The 16,556-nt window shown below is 42.6% G+C and overlaps 1 protein-coding gene across 1 annotated transcript in view; it reads right to left on the bottom strand.

Moving 5' to 3' along the window:
* ADAM12 (ADAM metallopeptidase domain 12) overlaps positions 1 to 16,556 on the bottom strand; it is a 188,163-nt gene that overhangs the window by 164,479 nt on the left and 7,128 nt on the right. The window contains 2 exon segments of the mRNA XM_050898796.1: positions 5,089 to 5,138; positions 5,141 to 5,221. Coding sequence (XP_050754753.1) covers positions 5,089 to 5,138; positions 5,141 to 5,221 — 131 coding nt within the window.

The raw sequence follows: 16,556 nt of genomic DNA, 5'->3' as shown, positions 1-16,556 counted from the left end.
AAATATGGTCTAAGTATATATTTATAGCTGGCCTTCATCTTTATCTTTGCATTTCATTGCTAGAGTTTATATTCAAAGTATAACATAACACCAAGAAAGAAAAAAAACAGTGTTGCTACAAGAAAAGGACTCCGTCTTCTCATCTGTCTTTTCTCCTTTTTTGAAAACACTTCTTTAAGATTTTGGTTTGCAAACCTGATTTATACCAGCCCAGCCAAAGGAAGGAAACTGATTCACACTAGCTCAGAATCTGGCCTTGAAAGCTTAAACTTGGTGAAGCAGTTTTAATGTTCTCTGAATCCATCCCCCAAGGGCAAATGAATTTCTGATTTATTTGGATTTAAAAGTCATTGGTGTTGGAGTCATAGCTGTTCTTCATCAGGGAACCCTCTGCAGGTCTTCCCGTCCTCTCTGCCCACCATGGGCATCTTTCTTTTCCTTCGCTTGTCTCTAACCACAACAGCAACGGATCCGAATCTCCTGGTGTGTGGAAAGCCATCCAGCATCCGCCACCGAACGAGAGGTCTAACTCTCCGCAAGGTAGGGGAGAGGTTGCTTTTCCAATATACTTTTTACATATTGAGGTCAGTGGCAGTACTTTAAGAGAGTCGGGTGAGACTCACTGTGATTGAAGTGGATTAAGGGTCTAATCTGTTGACAGGCATATTGTGTGCATCTACTTTCTCAGAGTTAATTATTTTTAAGAAGTTGCACAGCAAAATTTGCTCATTGTCCTCTATACATCAGCCAAATTTAATGTTAAAAACCAAATTCTCTGCATCATTTGAAAGCAACCTGGACTGGCAACTTGCAAACTCAAAGCAACCTAAAGCATTGCAGGGCTTTCCAGCTTCTCATGTGGCTCTTGAGAAACCATGCTCAGCTCCATGCTGCCTGGCTACAGGTCCTTCAATACCTGCCCAGGTTCAGCTACATTCAAATTTGTCCTTCTGAATGGCAATCGTAGCCTGACTGGAGCATACACCTATGTATGGAGCAGTTTAATATTGCACTCAGACAGATACAGAGATAACAACTCCAGAAGTATGTGCATAAGCATCAAAAGATGCAAAGTATCACCCACGAAGGAGAGTTGCACCTAACTTGCTCGTACGCTTTTAGAAACCTCAGAGGATTAAATCTTTCAAAGCACTTGATCAGCCTCATGATTATATCTGAGTCCTTGCAGGTGCCAGCAATGGCATTATAGATCCTGCACAGCCAAGACTAGAGAAAAACCCCCCACCTGAGTGACAGATGCCACAACCTGAGGACTCTACGTTTACTTGCATAATTGATCATATCATATGAACAAAATGCTTTCAATTTCCCAGAAGCTTAATGCATTTTAAGTTCTGGACTAGACCCTGGATGCAAAGCCAACTTCATTAATGAGTGTGTCACTCCAGGAGAAGGAATGCCAGCTCAGGGCAATGTCACACTGGGATCCCCCCCAGCATTACAGCTATTTCATGTCTGCCCTGGATAGTCTCTGGCAGGCAGTGTTTCCCCACCGTTACGACCTTTTAAGCATAGAAATGGAGCCAAAAAACCCTTAATGCCCATGTGAAACGCTTCCTGCCTAGCGCTTGTCTCTCCAAGAGAAGGCACGTGCTTCAGGCTCCGGTCTAACACAACCAATATTACCTGACCTACAGCTCCTGTGATGCAGGGATCTGGCACAGATTAACCAGTGTGTGTCCCTAACAGGGTGTGAGGATAAAAGCTGAAGCCAAACAGATGGTCTTCTAAAAATCTTCCCTAAAGTGTTCTGTGTACTAAAACATCACTTACCCAACTCTCATCAAACTTGGCTTGATTTGCAAGTCTCAAGCCAAGTTTGAAGAAAAATATTTAGCTGGAAACATGCGGGGAAAAGAGTCTTTTTCCTGCACTTGAATAATATAAAAATGAAACAATTTTGTTCAAACCTTAGAAAAATTTAAGAAAAATAGAACTCAACCCTCTTGGGTTTAAACCAAGCACTGGAGAAAAAAAAAATCGACACAGAATGCAAAGTGATGAACAAATGAAAAAGAGAAGTGGAAGGAGAACTGGAGCTATAACGTATAATGACCTATCAACACATTCTATAATGCACGCAAAATTTCAGTGAAGACGGAAATCACATCTGCACCGAATATGGGCAGCTATAGTTTGAAAGCACAGAGCAACATTGCACAACACTTCAGGGTCCTGATTTTGCTGTCACACACCCACAACTACAATACTCATCAGTAGTCCTGACTCGCAACAACTGGGTACTCAAAATAGTAGCCACTAATTTTAGCAGCATGTTCAGGATTAGCAACAGAATATTATATCCAGTTAATAAAAGAATGTAACTGGGCACCATTAAAATATTCCAACTGAAAATGATCTAAATTTTCTGAATTCAACAAAAGATGCCAGGAGAAATGTTAAAACAACCACTAACTAGATGAACAGCATCGTACAGTTGCAAAAACATACATGCATTTCCACAGTAACTTCTCTTAAGTACATATATTTTATTTTTCAAATATGCTTCACTATATAAAGTGTTTGCATGAGCATATGCATCTTTTTAAACAAGAAAGAAGCAACAGCATTGCTGAAATAGTACTACCACAATGAGATCCTGGTCTTGGTCTCTTATAGCTTTGACTTGGGGCAGGAAGGGCGGGGAGAAAATCCATCTGCCCAGTAAATGATAGGTTCTCTCCAGAAACAAAACACTACATTTATACTTAGGGAAACCCAAATTCTTTAAATATGATTTGATTTCATCTCTGATTTTAAAATTGGATTGTTCCTACCATTAATTTGAACTGTCATTCTTAGGCAGTACCTAAATCATCAGATGTCCTTGGAAAAATACACCCTAACTGTATTAAAGTAAAACCAGGTTATAGCTAAGTAACTTTTCTATTTTTTTCTTCTCAGTAAATGTAATTTTATTGCTGCTGGTGAGCAGATCTGTGTGTTTGTGCGATTAGACAGTGTGACCAGTTTCATCTTTTTTGCTGCTGCTCTGCACAATGTACTGCATAGATGGCCCTCAACGAGAAAGTCATTAGCTTAATAATAATTCCTGACAGATTCTGAATGAGATATTCCAACAGATATTGCAGCGACTCCTGGGGTAAATAAAAGGACAGTTTTATCTTCAAGATGGAAAAGAAAGAGTACGCTGTGCTAAATGACTAGCGTGGTTTCTCAGGGACTAATTGTTAAGTAGGAGTATTTACGATCAAAGGATTGGAGAATGGGACTATTATTGCGAGGCAATTATCTATACACAAATAACTTTAATACTTTGGCATTTTTATAGCCACTACATTATTTATTTTACTATATATTCTATTGCAATACCGTTCCCCTGGTTACAAGTACACAGTACTTCATGCTTTTTTTTACTTCATATAAAATTAAAATAAAACAGAGGAACACTTTGAAATGAGTTGAAGAACAATAGGTCCTATTTAACCATCAAATACAACAGTATTTAACTTTTGTACTTTTGATCAATATTTATGTCACAAGCTATTCATTACTCTTCTCCTCTACCAGTTTAATGCTGCTGTTCTTCCCACAGCCTGATCTGCACTTTTGTGTATTTAATTTATAACAGTTTCCATGGAAAAGAAATATTCAAAGAAAAAAAGTGCTGATGCAGCACGTGGATCTTTCTACCAAACCACAAATCTTTTCTAATGTTCATCTTAAACTGAAAGCAATTCTGGGAAACAAATTAATGATATAAATCACATTATCATTACTCACATAAAGATACTCTGCTGTAACTCTTTCAGAAAGCTGCAGTGAGTAGCTAAAAGAACTCTATATGGAGAATGCCTGTTTCTAATTAAATGATCTAAAAATAGAGTTGCACATACATCTAGGACCAAGCCATCTGTGTTATCTCTCTAAGATAAGCCATTATACACCCACAATGATATTCCTTTCATCGCTGCAGATATTCAAAACTAGGACTGGCCCTTCTTTCCCATTTAGGAAGGGAAAAAGAAAAAGGAAGCAAAATATTAATCCAGACAAGATTTTTTGAAAGTCAGAGCCCTTGTTTTGAAATCTTTTTTCACACCTACTTCTGTCAATCAGCAGCATGATTCAAAACCGTGTCCCGCAAATGGTGGCAGTAGTCAAGTAGGATTTCTCCATGAAACACTTTCCCAATGCAGTAAAGCAAGCTGTTTCTAATGGGCTGTCTGGGCTGTTTGCATTGTTTATGTGTGAAGTTTTTTGCTTGGTTTTTTCCATTTTTTTTTTTTTTAAACTATTTAAAAATTTAACTTTTTTCTCCGCATTCTGACAATTAAAAGAACAATATAAAAAATAAGCTGGAACAAAACTGGACCTGAGTTAAAAAGGTTGGGTAAGAGATTCCCATGACATCTTTGGTGATAACAAACAACAACAACCTGTCTTCATACTTCAAGCAGGAGACCAAGGAGACAGAAAACAGCCCTTTTCTCCTAAAAACAGCTACCCATGTTATCAGCCAATGTGTGAGGGGAAAAAAGGAGGAAAGTTTATCAGGGCCTGTCAAGAGCGGGAAACAATCCCTGCTTAGTCAGAGCCAGTGACAGATTATCCCCTTGTTAGGCAAAGGGAAAGCAGAGTGTGAAGGGAGACTCGCTCCGGATTCCCCCGCAGTACATGGGATGGCATTTGGGAGCCGTCTCCCATGATGGGCTCCAGGCAACGCCTCAGGCTGCAGTCAACGCCTCAGGCTGCAGTCAACGAAGCAACATTATTTACACTTTTCCTTAAAGTTCTTGCTGCCAGACCCTGTTCAATCAAACAAACGTGTTTGTTATATTTGCCCCTTCTTCAGTTTTGGGGCTGTTTTGCTGTTGTATGATACAATCTCAAGCAATGTATGTTAACCTCTTCAAAAAAATTATTTCACTTTAAGCTTCCATTTCTGCCATCAGAAATAAGAATGCCACTTTACAGTAAAACAGTATTAATTTCAACCAAATACGCTTATAACCGATATGATGAAAAAAGTGCATTTACTTTCCCCTAAAGCCTTCCAATTGTTATACATCTTACAATAAAATAATAGGCAAAATGAAGACTAACCTTTGAATAAATGCCATCTACTGGTCTCCACTGTTCTCCATTCAAAAGGAGGGAACTGTTATCTCATAATCTTTTGACTGGTCCTTTGGCATCTGCTGTCTCGAGGACTCCAATTTGCTGTCCACATTCTCACCTAGGGACAGGGAGAAGCACTTCATGTTAGTCGGGAACAGCATCTGACACCACGAACCTTGTTATTTAAGGGACCTGGCAGCATATTTCAAAAGGAAATAATTCAGGAAAAGAATTAAACATTAAAACATCGTGGGGTCATACTGTCAGTGTCAAAACCTACACAAATTTCTAAGAGAACTGGGGTTCTGGGAGAGAAGTGTCAAGGCGATTTCCACTGTTGATTAGATGATGCATTTCTGTAGCAGCAGAAGACAAAGACTGCACATAAGGAGTAGAGATACCAGGATGCAAAGATAAGGAGTTGGGATGCAAGACTTAAATAAAAAATATTCGGAGAGGTATTGGCACCACTATTTAAAGTGTTCCATTAATAATCATACTAGAGTTTGGATTTTTTTTTCCATTGAAGATGATAGCAGGGGGGAATGCAGTAGGTGGCTGTCTTTTCAGTGTCATCATGAAGAGAGTAAGCAAGCCGCAGAGATTTAAAAGAGATAAAATCTTATCAGGACTATTTTTCACAATTAAGGTAAAAAAATATCCTTGATCATTCCACTCCCCAATCACTCTTCTCCCCATCCCTCTTCCCAGATACAGTCGCACTGGATCAGATTCAAATCAGTGGTGGTAGGAGGGGGGACAGTGCCCCTGGGGGTGTAACTGGAGCCCAGCCTCCCTGGGGTGAACAAACCCTGCAGTTGCATGACACGGGCTCCCTAAGGGCAGACAGTGACCCCAGATTTTCCCTTACATCCTTCCCATTTCTGTGATGGGGTCAGCTGGTCCTCACGCTCTGCGAGTTGAGAGTCACACCATAGATGTAACAACCCGTCTGGGGTTCCTGAAAGCTCCAGGTTTATTGTACACAGCAGATCTACCATGTTTAATCCTCGGTATTTTATTATCCCCCAAACACTTCTTAATGCACCATCTTACTCCACTAAATATGGAAATGTACGGTTGTACTCCATTTTAACTAGTCTGAACTGTGTACAACAAACGACTGAATATTTACTTAGCAGCCTCAGCATTTCTATATGGACATGCAAGGAAGTCGCATGAAGTACTGAGAACCCCGTAACATCAAGGATGCACATTCTCATTAGTGGGGAAAAAAAAAGTCTGAAAGAGAATATAAACTCTCATTGAAATAATGCTCTACTCCTACACAGTCAGATGACTTCAATTCATACTACAATGTCACAAAGCTATTTGCATGCAACATTTATCAAGTGTTTTTCCTCTCACTAAACATACTAATGGTATTGTGCCTGTCAAAGCGGAGTCCTAAAAACCAGTATCATAGTACAAGAGCTGGAAATGGTACTGAGAATAAATCTTAAAGAGAAGATAGGGATGGCTTCCAGGTGCCGTGGGACAGTCAAAACGCTGGCGGGGTTTGCCACACTCCTGACGTACCGTCACACTGAGCCCTCTGGTGCACTTGGACCCCACGAGGATGAGACCCGAGTCTTTGCAGGTGCTCTAGAGATGTGTCCATCCTCCATGAAGATGGCGAAAGGCCAGCGTTACCTTTCTTCCTCCTTCCCCCCATCGCCTTTGTGCTAGGAGGTGCAGAGGGAAGGTGCTGGGGCAGCGTTTTAGCAGCTAAACCATGGCTCAGGGCTGAACTGTGCATGGGAGTGAGAGGAGAGCTGTAGGGTTAGACCTGCCCACACAGCCCAGTGCTCGGTACTGCCTTCCCAGCAACCCGACCTACCCTCTCTGGTCACCTAACACTCTCTGAGGATCAAGAGCTATGTTTTGAGCAGAATGACCCCAATTTAGTCACTGTTAGAATCAGCTTAAAAACTTCTACGCAGTCATTACGGTTAAGCCGATGTGAGAAGACTACAAGTTCAGTATTTTCCAGCATGCTCTTAAAAATATGACACTTTCCCTAAAACACCAAAAGAAGACCAAGATAAAAAGATAAAGTATATTGGGGAGATGAAAGTTGCTTGTTATATGGGTATTCCTGTAGAGAAAGAGTTCTCACCCCATCCCCAGCGCAGCCCAAGCCCAAGCGACAGGGGTCTGGGCGGACGCAGAGTCAGCCCTCAGAAGGGATGCTCCAAACCCTGCACACGATGGGGTTCACCCCTGTGCAGGCGTATCAGATACCATCTCATCTGCCTGGTAGGGTCTAGACAGAACCTCACAGCTCTTTATTCCGATTACCAGGCATGAAGCTCCCTGCACAGAACAGAAATTTATGAGGCATATCTCGGAGAAATGAGAAAAGTTTGGCTCTAACCCCGATTTTTTTTTTTCTTGGCTCACTAGAGCAGTCTCAACTATATGAATTAAATGACTCAGGCCCTTCTATTATTTTGTAGGATTTGCATTCTGAAGGTTTCACGAGATCTAAATTTTAAGAAACCCTATGAGCATACTTTTCCTTCCACAGATGCATTGTTTACATCGCTTTCACGCACTCTTACACCATCGAGCTGCAGCTAGATATCAGGAAGCATCGAAGTCTTTCTGGTATTCCTACATGTGCAAGTTGCCTTTCTTATTAATTCTGCAAAGCATTAATGCCACAACATTACCCGAAACAGAAGAAAAAGGGGAGGGGGAGGGATCAGCATTTGCACACAGATGTGTTATTCCCTCATTACATGGCATGGTCCAGAAAGTGCAACTGCTATAAAAATAGCATGGGAAAAGGGAACAATATCTACACAAAGTGCGGTTCAATCTTGCCACTCCTATTCCATCACGATAACATGATGCTTGTGGTGCATAACAAAGTAAGGTTACAATGAGCAAATTTAATCTTACACACATGCTTATTTATCTGCACACTGAAAATGCATATTGTGCAGAAGTGTTGATAGTCTGGAGACAGACATCAAGACAGGTTTATAGGCAGCAGTTATATCTTTATTGGAAAAGATAATTTATTTGGGGGAAACAAAACAGACAAGCTTTAGGGTTTGCAAACTCTTCTGAAGCCATAGCATTTATAAAACACAAGATCAATTTCTGTCTAGTTGCTTTCCTTCAGCCAAATATTTTGCTGCTTATCTGAATGTTTTTATTTAAATTATTGGGTGTGATAAAAATCACAGCTTCCTGCAGAAGGCAGAGAAAGCACTGCAGCCCAGTCACGGGGCCTCATTCTGAAGAGCGCTTGGGCACATGCTTAACGTTATGCACTTGCTTAACTCCCAGCTGTCCTCAGTGTGATATATGCGCATTACAGTTTCTTTTGTAAATCAAATAGCAATGTTTTTCTGATTTAAGGTCATTATATTCACGTACTATGTATATTTCTGAAAGACTACAAAATGCAGAAACCTGTATAACTGACAGGTAAGCTCTAGATCAGTCTTTAAATATAAAAGTAGGGGGAAGATAAAAAGGTAAATCCTTTAAATAGGATTCTGCAGCTGATTGCAAAGCTTCAAAGAACACGTTGCAGAAAATAAGGGATCGCAGCCAACGAAGAGCGACCCACACATATCCATTTGAGACGGGAAAGATGACGGCATCTAAAGGGCCACTGAGCCTGACCGAACAACAGACATAAGAGACATGGGTAGAGGAAGACTCTAAGTCAGGAGAAAAAAAAAACAACACAAAAAAACTAAGAAGAGAGTCAGGCCAAAAAGAGGTAGGCATCGAAACTGAAGTTGAAGTGTGCAGGAAACTTTGAAAAAATGGGACAAACAGATGTGCAGCCCCAGAGCAGCCCTGAGTCTGAGCAGTGGTGTGGGCTTCTGGGTAGGTGCAAAGGTGGGATGGCTGCTGGCAACCTCGGAGAGCCTTTGGCACGCACGGCCCTCACCTCAGACAACCTCGGAAACACCAAATAATTTATCCCAGTGAGGGCTACTTCACCCAGTCTCTTCCACAATGGCTGAACAAAACACACTCCCAGTTTTCTTCTGTTGGTTTCGGGCCACCCATCTCCGAGCGTAAGCCCAGCCCTCCCAAAGAGCATCCGAGGGGCACCAGCAGAGGAGCGCGACGGGACGGGACTGGACATCTGCGCTAACAAAGGGTTTCCATCACCTTGATCACATCCCGTGAGCTCCCAGTGCTGCAGTTCTTCAGGCGTGCAGACGTGCTGGTGTTTCCTCTCTGCCGCTCTTCATCTCCTTTACCCGTTTTCATTAGGATTTCTTTGAAGCTGGAACCATTAGAGTTGTTTGCATTACATTAATAATGAGGCCTCTTCTCTACAGGGACTCTTGGTATTACAGCAATATAAATAGTGTAATAATTGAAATCAGAGAATTTAAATTTCGGTAACGTGTCATGAGAGGGGAAGAAAATCAGGCCATCTGTACTACCAGGAACTTTTATTAGACCCAGGTTTCCTATCTTTTGTGTCACATGCACCTACTTACTCACCTACTTATTTTCCATTTCAGTGAAATTCTGTCCAGTTCTTCCTGACGCAAGCTCGCCTCCCACTTTTTCACATGAAAAACTTCACAGTTGTGTCTATCTGTTTTCTATTTTCAGCCTGCACTGAAGGTAACGCTTTTGATCCACAAGCAGCCCACAAGCTGATGTAGCGCCCTTTATTCTTTTTTTTCAGGAATATAAAAGATACTTTGTACAAATAGTGAGATGAGTAGATGTTATCTGTCAGTGACTTTTGTGTGGCTTAAATATTTTTCATCTGCCATGTACTTCTACAACTTTTCTTCTTTGCACAGTATCATAGAAGGACTGGTTGGCAAAGTTGTTAAGAATAGTTTTCAACTTTTTGCTTTGTATTTCAGTTCCTCCGAGCTCTGTGCAAAACAAACTCCAAGCATGCAACGTGACATCTTTGTTTAACCGCTGCTGCCTCCTGAAGAAGCCCAGACACACTTCAGATTTGCATTTACTTAAAATTAATAAGCTTTTAGTCAGGCAGTGCAATTTATTTGTCCTTATGACAAACAAAAAGGTGAATGCTCTCAATACCGAGCGGGTCTCGATAAAATGGGCTGAAGTGGAATGAAAAAAAGAAAACTTCCCCACAACTGCACACCCCTGCTGTCCTGCTAAGTGCTGGTTTTGCTCCCCACTCCCCTGGCACGGCACAGGAGAGAAGAATCAGACCTGGGGTGGTTTACAAATACCATCCATCTATTAACATACGGATTTACAATAAAGCCAACGTATGATGCTGTGCTTCCTTCCCATTGTGGATGTGCACGTTCTGGAAGTCCCATCCACATGTCTTGTCCCACACACATTAACATGATTCCATCAGGGTCCTGAGGCACCCAAGGGCTCTTACAGCCCCAGCACCCCACTAAAGCCCAGCCCAGGGCCGATGGCCCCAGCCCCAGCGATGCTGCAGGGTGCCCATCTCCAGCCCATCGCCAGATCTGACCGCAGCCCTCTCCCCGGCGCACTGCGCCCAGACACCTTTCCTGTCACCCGCTGCAGTTCCTGCCGAGTTATGAAAATAACAGAAGCAGGGGACTAAAAAAAGGCTAAATTAAATTATATTATCCTTGTGTTACCTTTCGTATTACAAATGGGCTCAGAATTGTAAGTCACAACCTATCTACTTTTTCCTCTGCAACAAGACACCAATGCACTGGAATAATCTTAGGATAGAAAAGAATAATAGAACAGAGTAATCTTTCCGCAAACTGAAAACAGCTAACGGCACTGCTCTGTATCACAGGGCTTTGGCAATGCTGTGGAAGACAGAAAGGGCATACTTTATCCGTTTCCCTCCTCGTTTTTTTCAGCTTCCTCAGCTTAGTTCACAGTCAGTGGGATCCATGCTTTGGATGGGTCATTTCTGGCTATGGAGGAAGGCTATATACATGGCTGCATCCAGCACCCACTGGACCATCGGTAATTAGTTTTGTGGCAGGGTACGGAGGCATCCCCACAGGCTCTGCTGCCAGACGGCTTCCCCTATAGCGCGGGATACCTGGGGTCTGCTCTCTGCCATCAGCTCCAGTGAGCTGGGCAGGAATCCCAACAGAGCTGTCACTGCCGGCAGAGCTGCCCATCAGATGCAAAGAGCTTTATCCCCCCCGTCAGTTGCTTTTCTTTCATGTCTTATTTGGGACGATTTTTTTTATCAACTCCAGACTCAAAATAGAACTTTTTAATCCAAAATTACCGAGCTTACACACTGAGAGAGGAGGACCAAGCATTTGCCCTTCAAGATGGGCGTGAACTTAGGAAACTAGGAAATTTAAGAAGGGAGTGAAACTGGGTAAGGAGTAGAGACTACCCACCAAGCACATCGCTAACCAACCAGGTAAAGGAAGGTTTCTACCAACGTTCAGTAAGAAAATGTATTAGCATCAGTCTTAGTATTTCTATCAGCAACCTTTACTCAATGTGCAGAAGTGTTCCCCTGAAATCCAGTGCTCCAAGTTAGGAGACAACGTCTGCACAGAGAAGGACAGCAATGTTACAGAAGAATCCAGTAACTTGCAGGCTGGAGCAAAGGTTGAAACCAAGCAGTACAGAACGAAGGGTTGTACCCTTAGGGACTAGTACGTTTTCTGCTCTAAGCGGTAGTCTTCAAAGGCAAATGACACCAGAAAGACCCATACATGCTATTCAGTATAACATTGACGTCACATGACGCAAAGACAGTCCCGGAACGCTGCATCAAAAGAGGTGTTTCCAGTGAATATCAGATACTGACGTTACTCCCGAGAGTCAGCGATAGAAGCACATCTGGAATACTGCAGGCATTTCTCCTCACTTGCATTCATGAAAGATTAATTCAGCCTGGAGCTGGTGGATTGGAAAGGCTGCCAGGGTGAGCAGGGAAGTGGAAAGACTGAATTACAAGAAGGGAACTAAAAGAATTATTTTGCATAATCTAGAAAACCAAAGATGACAGGACCCATGATTGTCCTTTAGCTTTATATACCTCTTGGTATTTATCTTGCCAGTGCTGATATATTTATAGATGGCAACAGTATAAAGTGGCTATACATAAAGTTAGATAGGATTGCAATATAGAACTTCTGAGCAAAGAGGATCACGTCCAGCTCTTGTGCATCAAGGGAAAAAAATTAAAAATCAACTTGCTTTAAATGGAAATTGTTAACATTAGGACTCAGATTATATCATGCCAAAAAAAAAAAAAAAAAGTGTCAACTATCCAACTATCTGGCCAAGGAGTGAGGATGTGTGCTTCCAGTCCTCTATTTCACTCCATCTTCCAGCAAAAGCCAAAACATTACCCAAGCTAAACATTATCCAGGCACAGATCTTGCTGAAACCACCTTCTAGAATGGTGGTTTGAGACAGGAAAAATAATAAATTGTCACTTGTTAATAAAACAAAAATGCAAATTATAATAATATCTGATAATAAATATGAAAATGCTTGTATTGGGTTTGCATGGCAAGGTTTTGGTAGCAGGGGGGCTACAGGGTGTGAGAAGCTGCTAGAAGCTTCCCCTATGTCCAATAAAGCCAATGCCAGCAGGTTCCAAGACAGACCCACCGCTGGCCAAGGCCGAGCCCATCAGCAACAGTGGTAGCGCCTCTGGGATAACAGGTTTAAGAAAGGGGGAAAAGTTAGTGCACAACAGCAATTGCAGCCAGAGAGAGGAGTGAGAAGACGTGAGAGGAACAGCTCTGCAGACACCAAGGTCAGTGGAGAAGGAGGGGAGGAGGTACTCCAGGTGCCGGAGCAGATATTCCCCTGCAGCCCGTGGGGAAGACCATGGTGAGGCAGGCTGTCCCCCTTGCCCATGGAGGTCCACGGGGGAGCAGATATCCACCTGCAGCCCGGGGAGGACCCCACGCCGAGCAGGTGGATGCCCGAAGGAGGCTGTGACCCCGTGGGAAGCCCGCGCTGGAGCAGGCTCCTGGCAGGAGCTGTGGCCCCGTGGAGAGAGGAGCCCAGGCTGGAGCAGGTTTGCTGGCAGGGCTTGTGACCCCGCGGGGGACCCATGCTGGAGCAGTCTGGAGCAGTTCGTGAACTGAGGGGAAGGACTCACATTGGAGAAGTTCGTGGAGGACTGTCTCCCGTGGGAGGGACCCCACGCTGGAGCAGGGGCAGAGTGTGAGGAGTCCTCCCCCTGAGGAGGAAGGAGCGGCAGAGACAACGTGTGATGAACTGACCCAAACCCCCATTCCCCGTCCCCCTGCGCTGCTGGAGGGAGGAGGTAGAGAAATCGGGAGTAAAGTTAAGCCCGGGAAGAAGGGAGGGGTGGGGGGAAGGTGTTTTTAAGATTTGGTTTTATTTCTCATTATCCTGCTCTGATTTGACTAGTAATAAATTAAATTAATTTTTTCCCCAAGTCGAGTCTGTTTTGCCTGTGACAGTAATTGCTGAGTGATCTCCCTGTCCTTATCTCGACCCACGAGCCTTTTGTTTTATTTTCTCTCCCCTGTCCAGCTGAGGAGGGGAGCGATAGAGTGGCTTTGGTGGGCACCTGGCCTCCAGCCAGGGTCAACCCACCACAATGCTGCAGAATAAACCAGTACAAGATTTCTGGCGCATAATGGTTGAAGAAAGCAAGCCCAGTAACTTGCATAGGTTCAAATGAGCAATAGCTTGCTTTAAAGTCAACCGTCCATCCGTCTTAAATTTTACACTACCCACCAGCTGAACACACAGACACCCTCTCAAAAGAAAGGGCAAAAATCAGAAACTCCACCACACTGATAAGGTGCTTCCCATTATCCCACTAACAGCACTTACACAGCTTTAAAAAAAAGACAGCACATAACATGCCAGACTCTGCCCTCATCTGTATGTAAGCACAAAAGTCTGCGCAAGATTTGACTGTGCATAAAATAAAAATCTTATCTCTTGCAGTAAAGCTTTTATTAGTTCAAAATCATAAATTATTTTTCCAACTAACCTTTGCACATCTAAGCAGTACATTGATTCTCTCTACAAAATCTAGTAAAATTAGTCCTTTCATGGCCTGCCTGGAAAATAATTATTAAAAAAAAAAAAAAAAAGGCAAGCCACCTAACTAAACACAAAGTTTTACTTCTTTTCTCACTCCTCCCCCCATTCCCAAACCCAAGACCTCAGGCATTTAGGCACAAGTAACTTTTGGAAAGCAACTAATTCCATGGATCTTCTTGAGCTTGAATCTTGTCTTTTCCTTCACATTGCAAAATTACTACTCACGTACAAAATTTTTAAAACATCAGAAGTCAGCAAAGGTCTTTGATGAGCCTGAGGACAGGCAGCAGCAAGACAACTCCAAGCATTTCTGAATTTAATTTGCTGTTGTTTCTGCTTCTAATGAAAAAAGATCCTCTCTCCAGCTTGACGGGTCTGTCAACTTTGAACTGATCTGTGTATGACTTTGCAGCGTGTCCACTTGATCTTTCACACTAAGTAGCCTCACGAGCACTGACTGCTCGGAGAAGAAATCGGAGTTTGAGACGCACGGATCCCCTTTAACTAAACAGCATTAAAAACATGCTTTTTAATATTTCGGTTTTATAATTCTAAGAACTATCTCCTGTCATCACTTGTTCTTGCATGAGTTATTCCCTTCCTAAATCTAATTCTGCTGATGAAATAATCTGCGACAGGAAACAGCCCTCCCAGCCCTCCCCCACGAAATCCCATAAACTCCATGGAAAAAGTCATGTGTTCAACATTTTAATATGGACATGGGAGCGAAAGCTTGAATTTGAAGGTAACTTGCTGTTCTTCTCCACCAAAGGCTCTGCAGTCAGTGTCACTGCGCGACCAGCTGAACAAACTAATGACACATTTTAAGGCGAAAAAGAGAGAGAGAGGGGGGAAAAAAGGAAAATAAAATGTTCATTGTGGAACATACCCCCTAAGCAGTTGGATCATCTTAATCTTCAAGCTTCTGTAATACAACTGTTGGAAGGCTCCAAGTCTGCGCACAATAAAGTGCTTTATTCAGGGAACCATATGACTCCATCAGTCATTCAAGCACATGTTTGGCACAGATTGAAAGTGAAAAGCATAGCTAAGTCAAATATTTCAAAACTGAACTTGTCTTTCTAACACACATGGTTTATATATTGGTGTAATATCTATATAACTTTTCAGTTCTCATATACGGTAATGTCATGGCTAAAGTACGAAATGATGTCTGCTGCACTAGGCAGCATCGTGCTTCTTGGGAGTTAACACGTGCCAAAAAGCCATTTACTAGAAAATTAAAAGGGAACTATCACACTTGACAGGTCCTCCAGAAAACTGTAAAAATAGCTTTTGTTCATTCTAGTTCTTGAATATCTGTTTCTCAAATCAGGATGCTACACCATTCTTCGCTAGAGAGCTGCGCTGTAACAAATCCAGGACAGCCAGTTCCTTCCTCATCATGCGCCCGAGATCGGTCCCCTCTGTTTGCAGATGAAATATTGCTCATCATACAGAGTTACTCCTGCTGATGCAAATGCGATTAAAGCAATCTTGGGAGAGCACAGTGTGATTAAAGCATAAGTAATGTGAGAAGGATTTGGGCTCTCATTATACAAAATACATATTGAAATGCACTCAAGGAAAGAAGCCAGTATATCTCAATATCCTCCCTGTTCTCGAGAACAAAATGTGACAAGTGGAGTTTTGAGAACAACATTTGCCATTGACTGCAGGAGGGGGCAGGGAGACTGCAGAACCTTTCAAATAGCGAAAACCAAGCTTTATTACGTGTATAGAATATATACATATACTATATTTGGGAAACAGCTGTCCAGCCTCATTTGTGATGTTGTTATGTTTGACTGAAGAATTACTATTCAGGGCCAGTCCAAAGACAGAATTGTCTTTTTTTCCTAGAAGAGAACATTTCAAAATACGAGAGAAATAAAGCAGCGAAGCCTTGAACCAGAGGGCATATCGGCACACCGGGTGATGGGTATGTACTGAGAGGTTCCCCCCGTGGAAGAGCTCAGTGTTTGGATTTCACAGAAGAGGGCAAGCTGTAAATGCAAGGTTCAAACCCAAAGCAGCTTTGAAAAGTGAGTGAGTGACATAACGGCTTAGGAGAACTTCTGTCCTCTTGCTGCAAATCCTGTTTTAAGCTTGCTTCTTTTCCAAGTCCTGATGCACACCATATAAATTGGCCCAGTCATTCTTTCTCGTGAAAACAAGCAGGACAGATCTAATAACAGGTGAAAAATATCGGGGGCTGCACAATGCCTTTCCCACAGGTATTTCCAGGATGCCATAGTGGAGGATGTCCCATCTTAACTCAGCATCACCCCAGCATCATCCCAGCATAGGCACTACTGGGGCACATCTGCTTCTTCCTTAACTACTGCTCCTTCCCCAAAGGATCCCAGTCCCAGAGATTCTCATTTTGATTATAAACTCAGCCTCGCATCCTTCAGCATCAGCGAGGCAGCACCTAACAAAAACACTTACTCAAGAAGAGAAAAAGT

This window comes from Gymnogyps californianus, chromosome 6 (assembly GCF_018139145.2).
Source record: "Gymnogyps californianus isolate 813 chromosome 6, ASM1813914v2, whole genome shotgun sequence".
Lineage (NCBI taxonomy): Eukaryota > Metazoa > Chordata > Aves > Accipitriformes > Cathartidae > Gymnogyps > Gymnogyps californianus.
The sequence above is the reverse complement of the archived record's forward strand: the minus strand, read 5'-3'. Positions and strand labels throughout refer to the sequence as shown.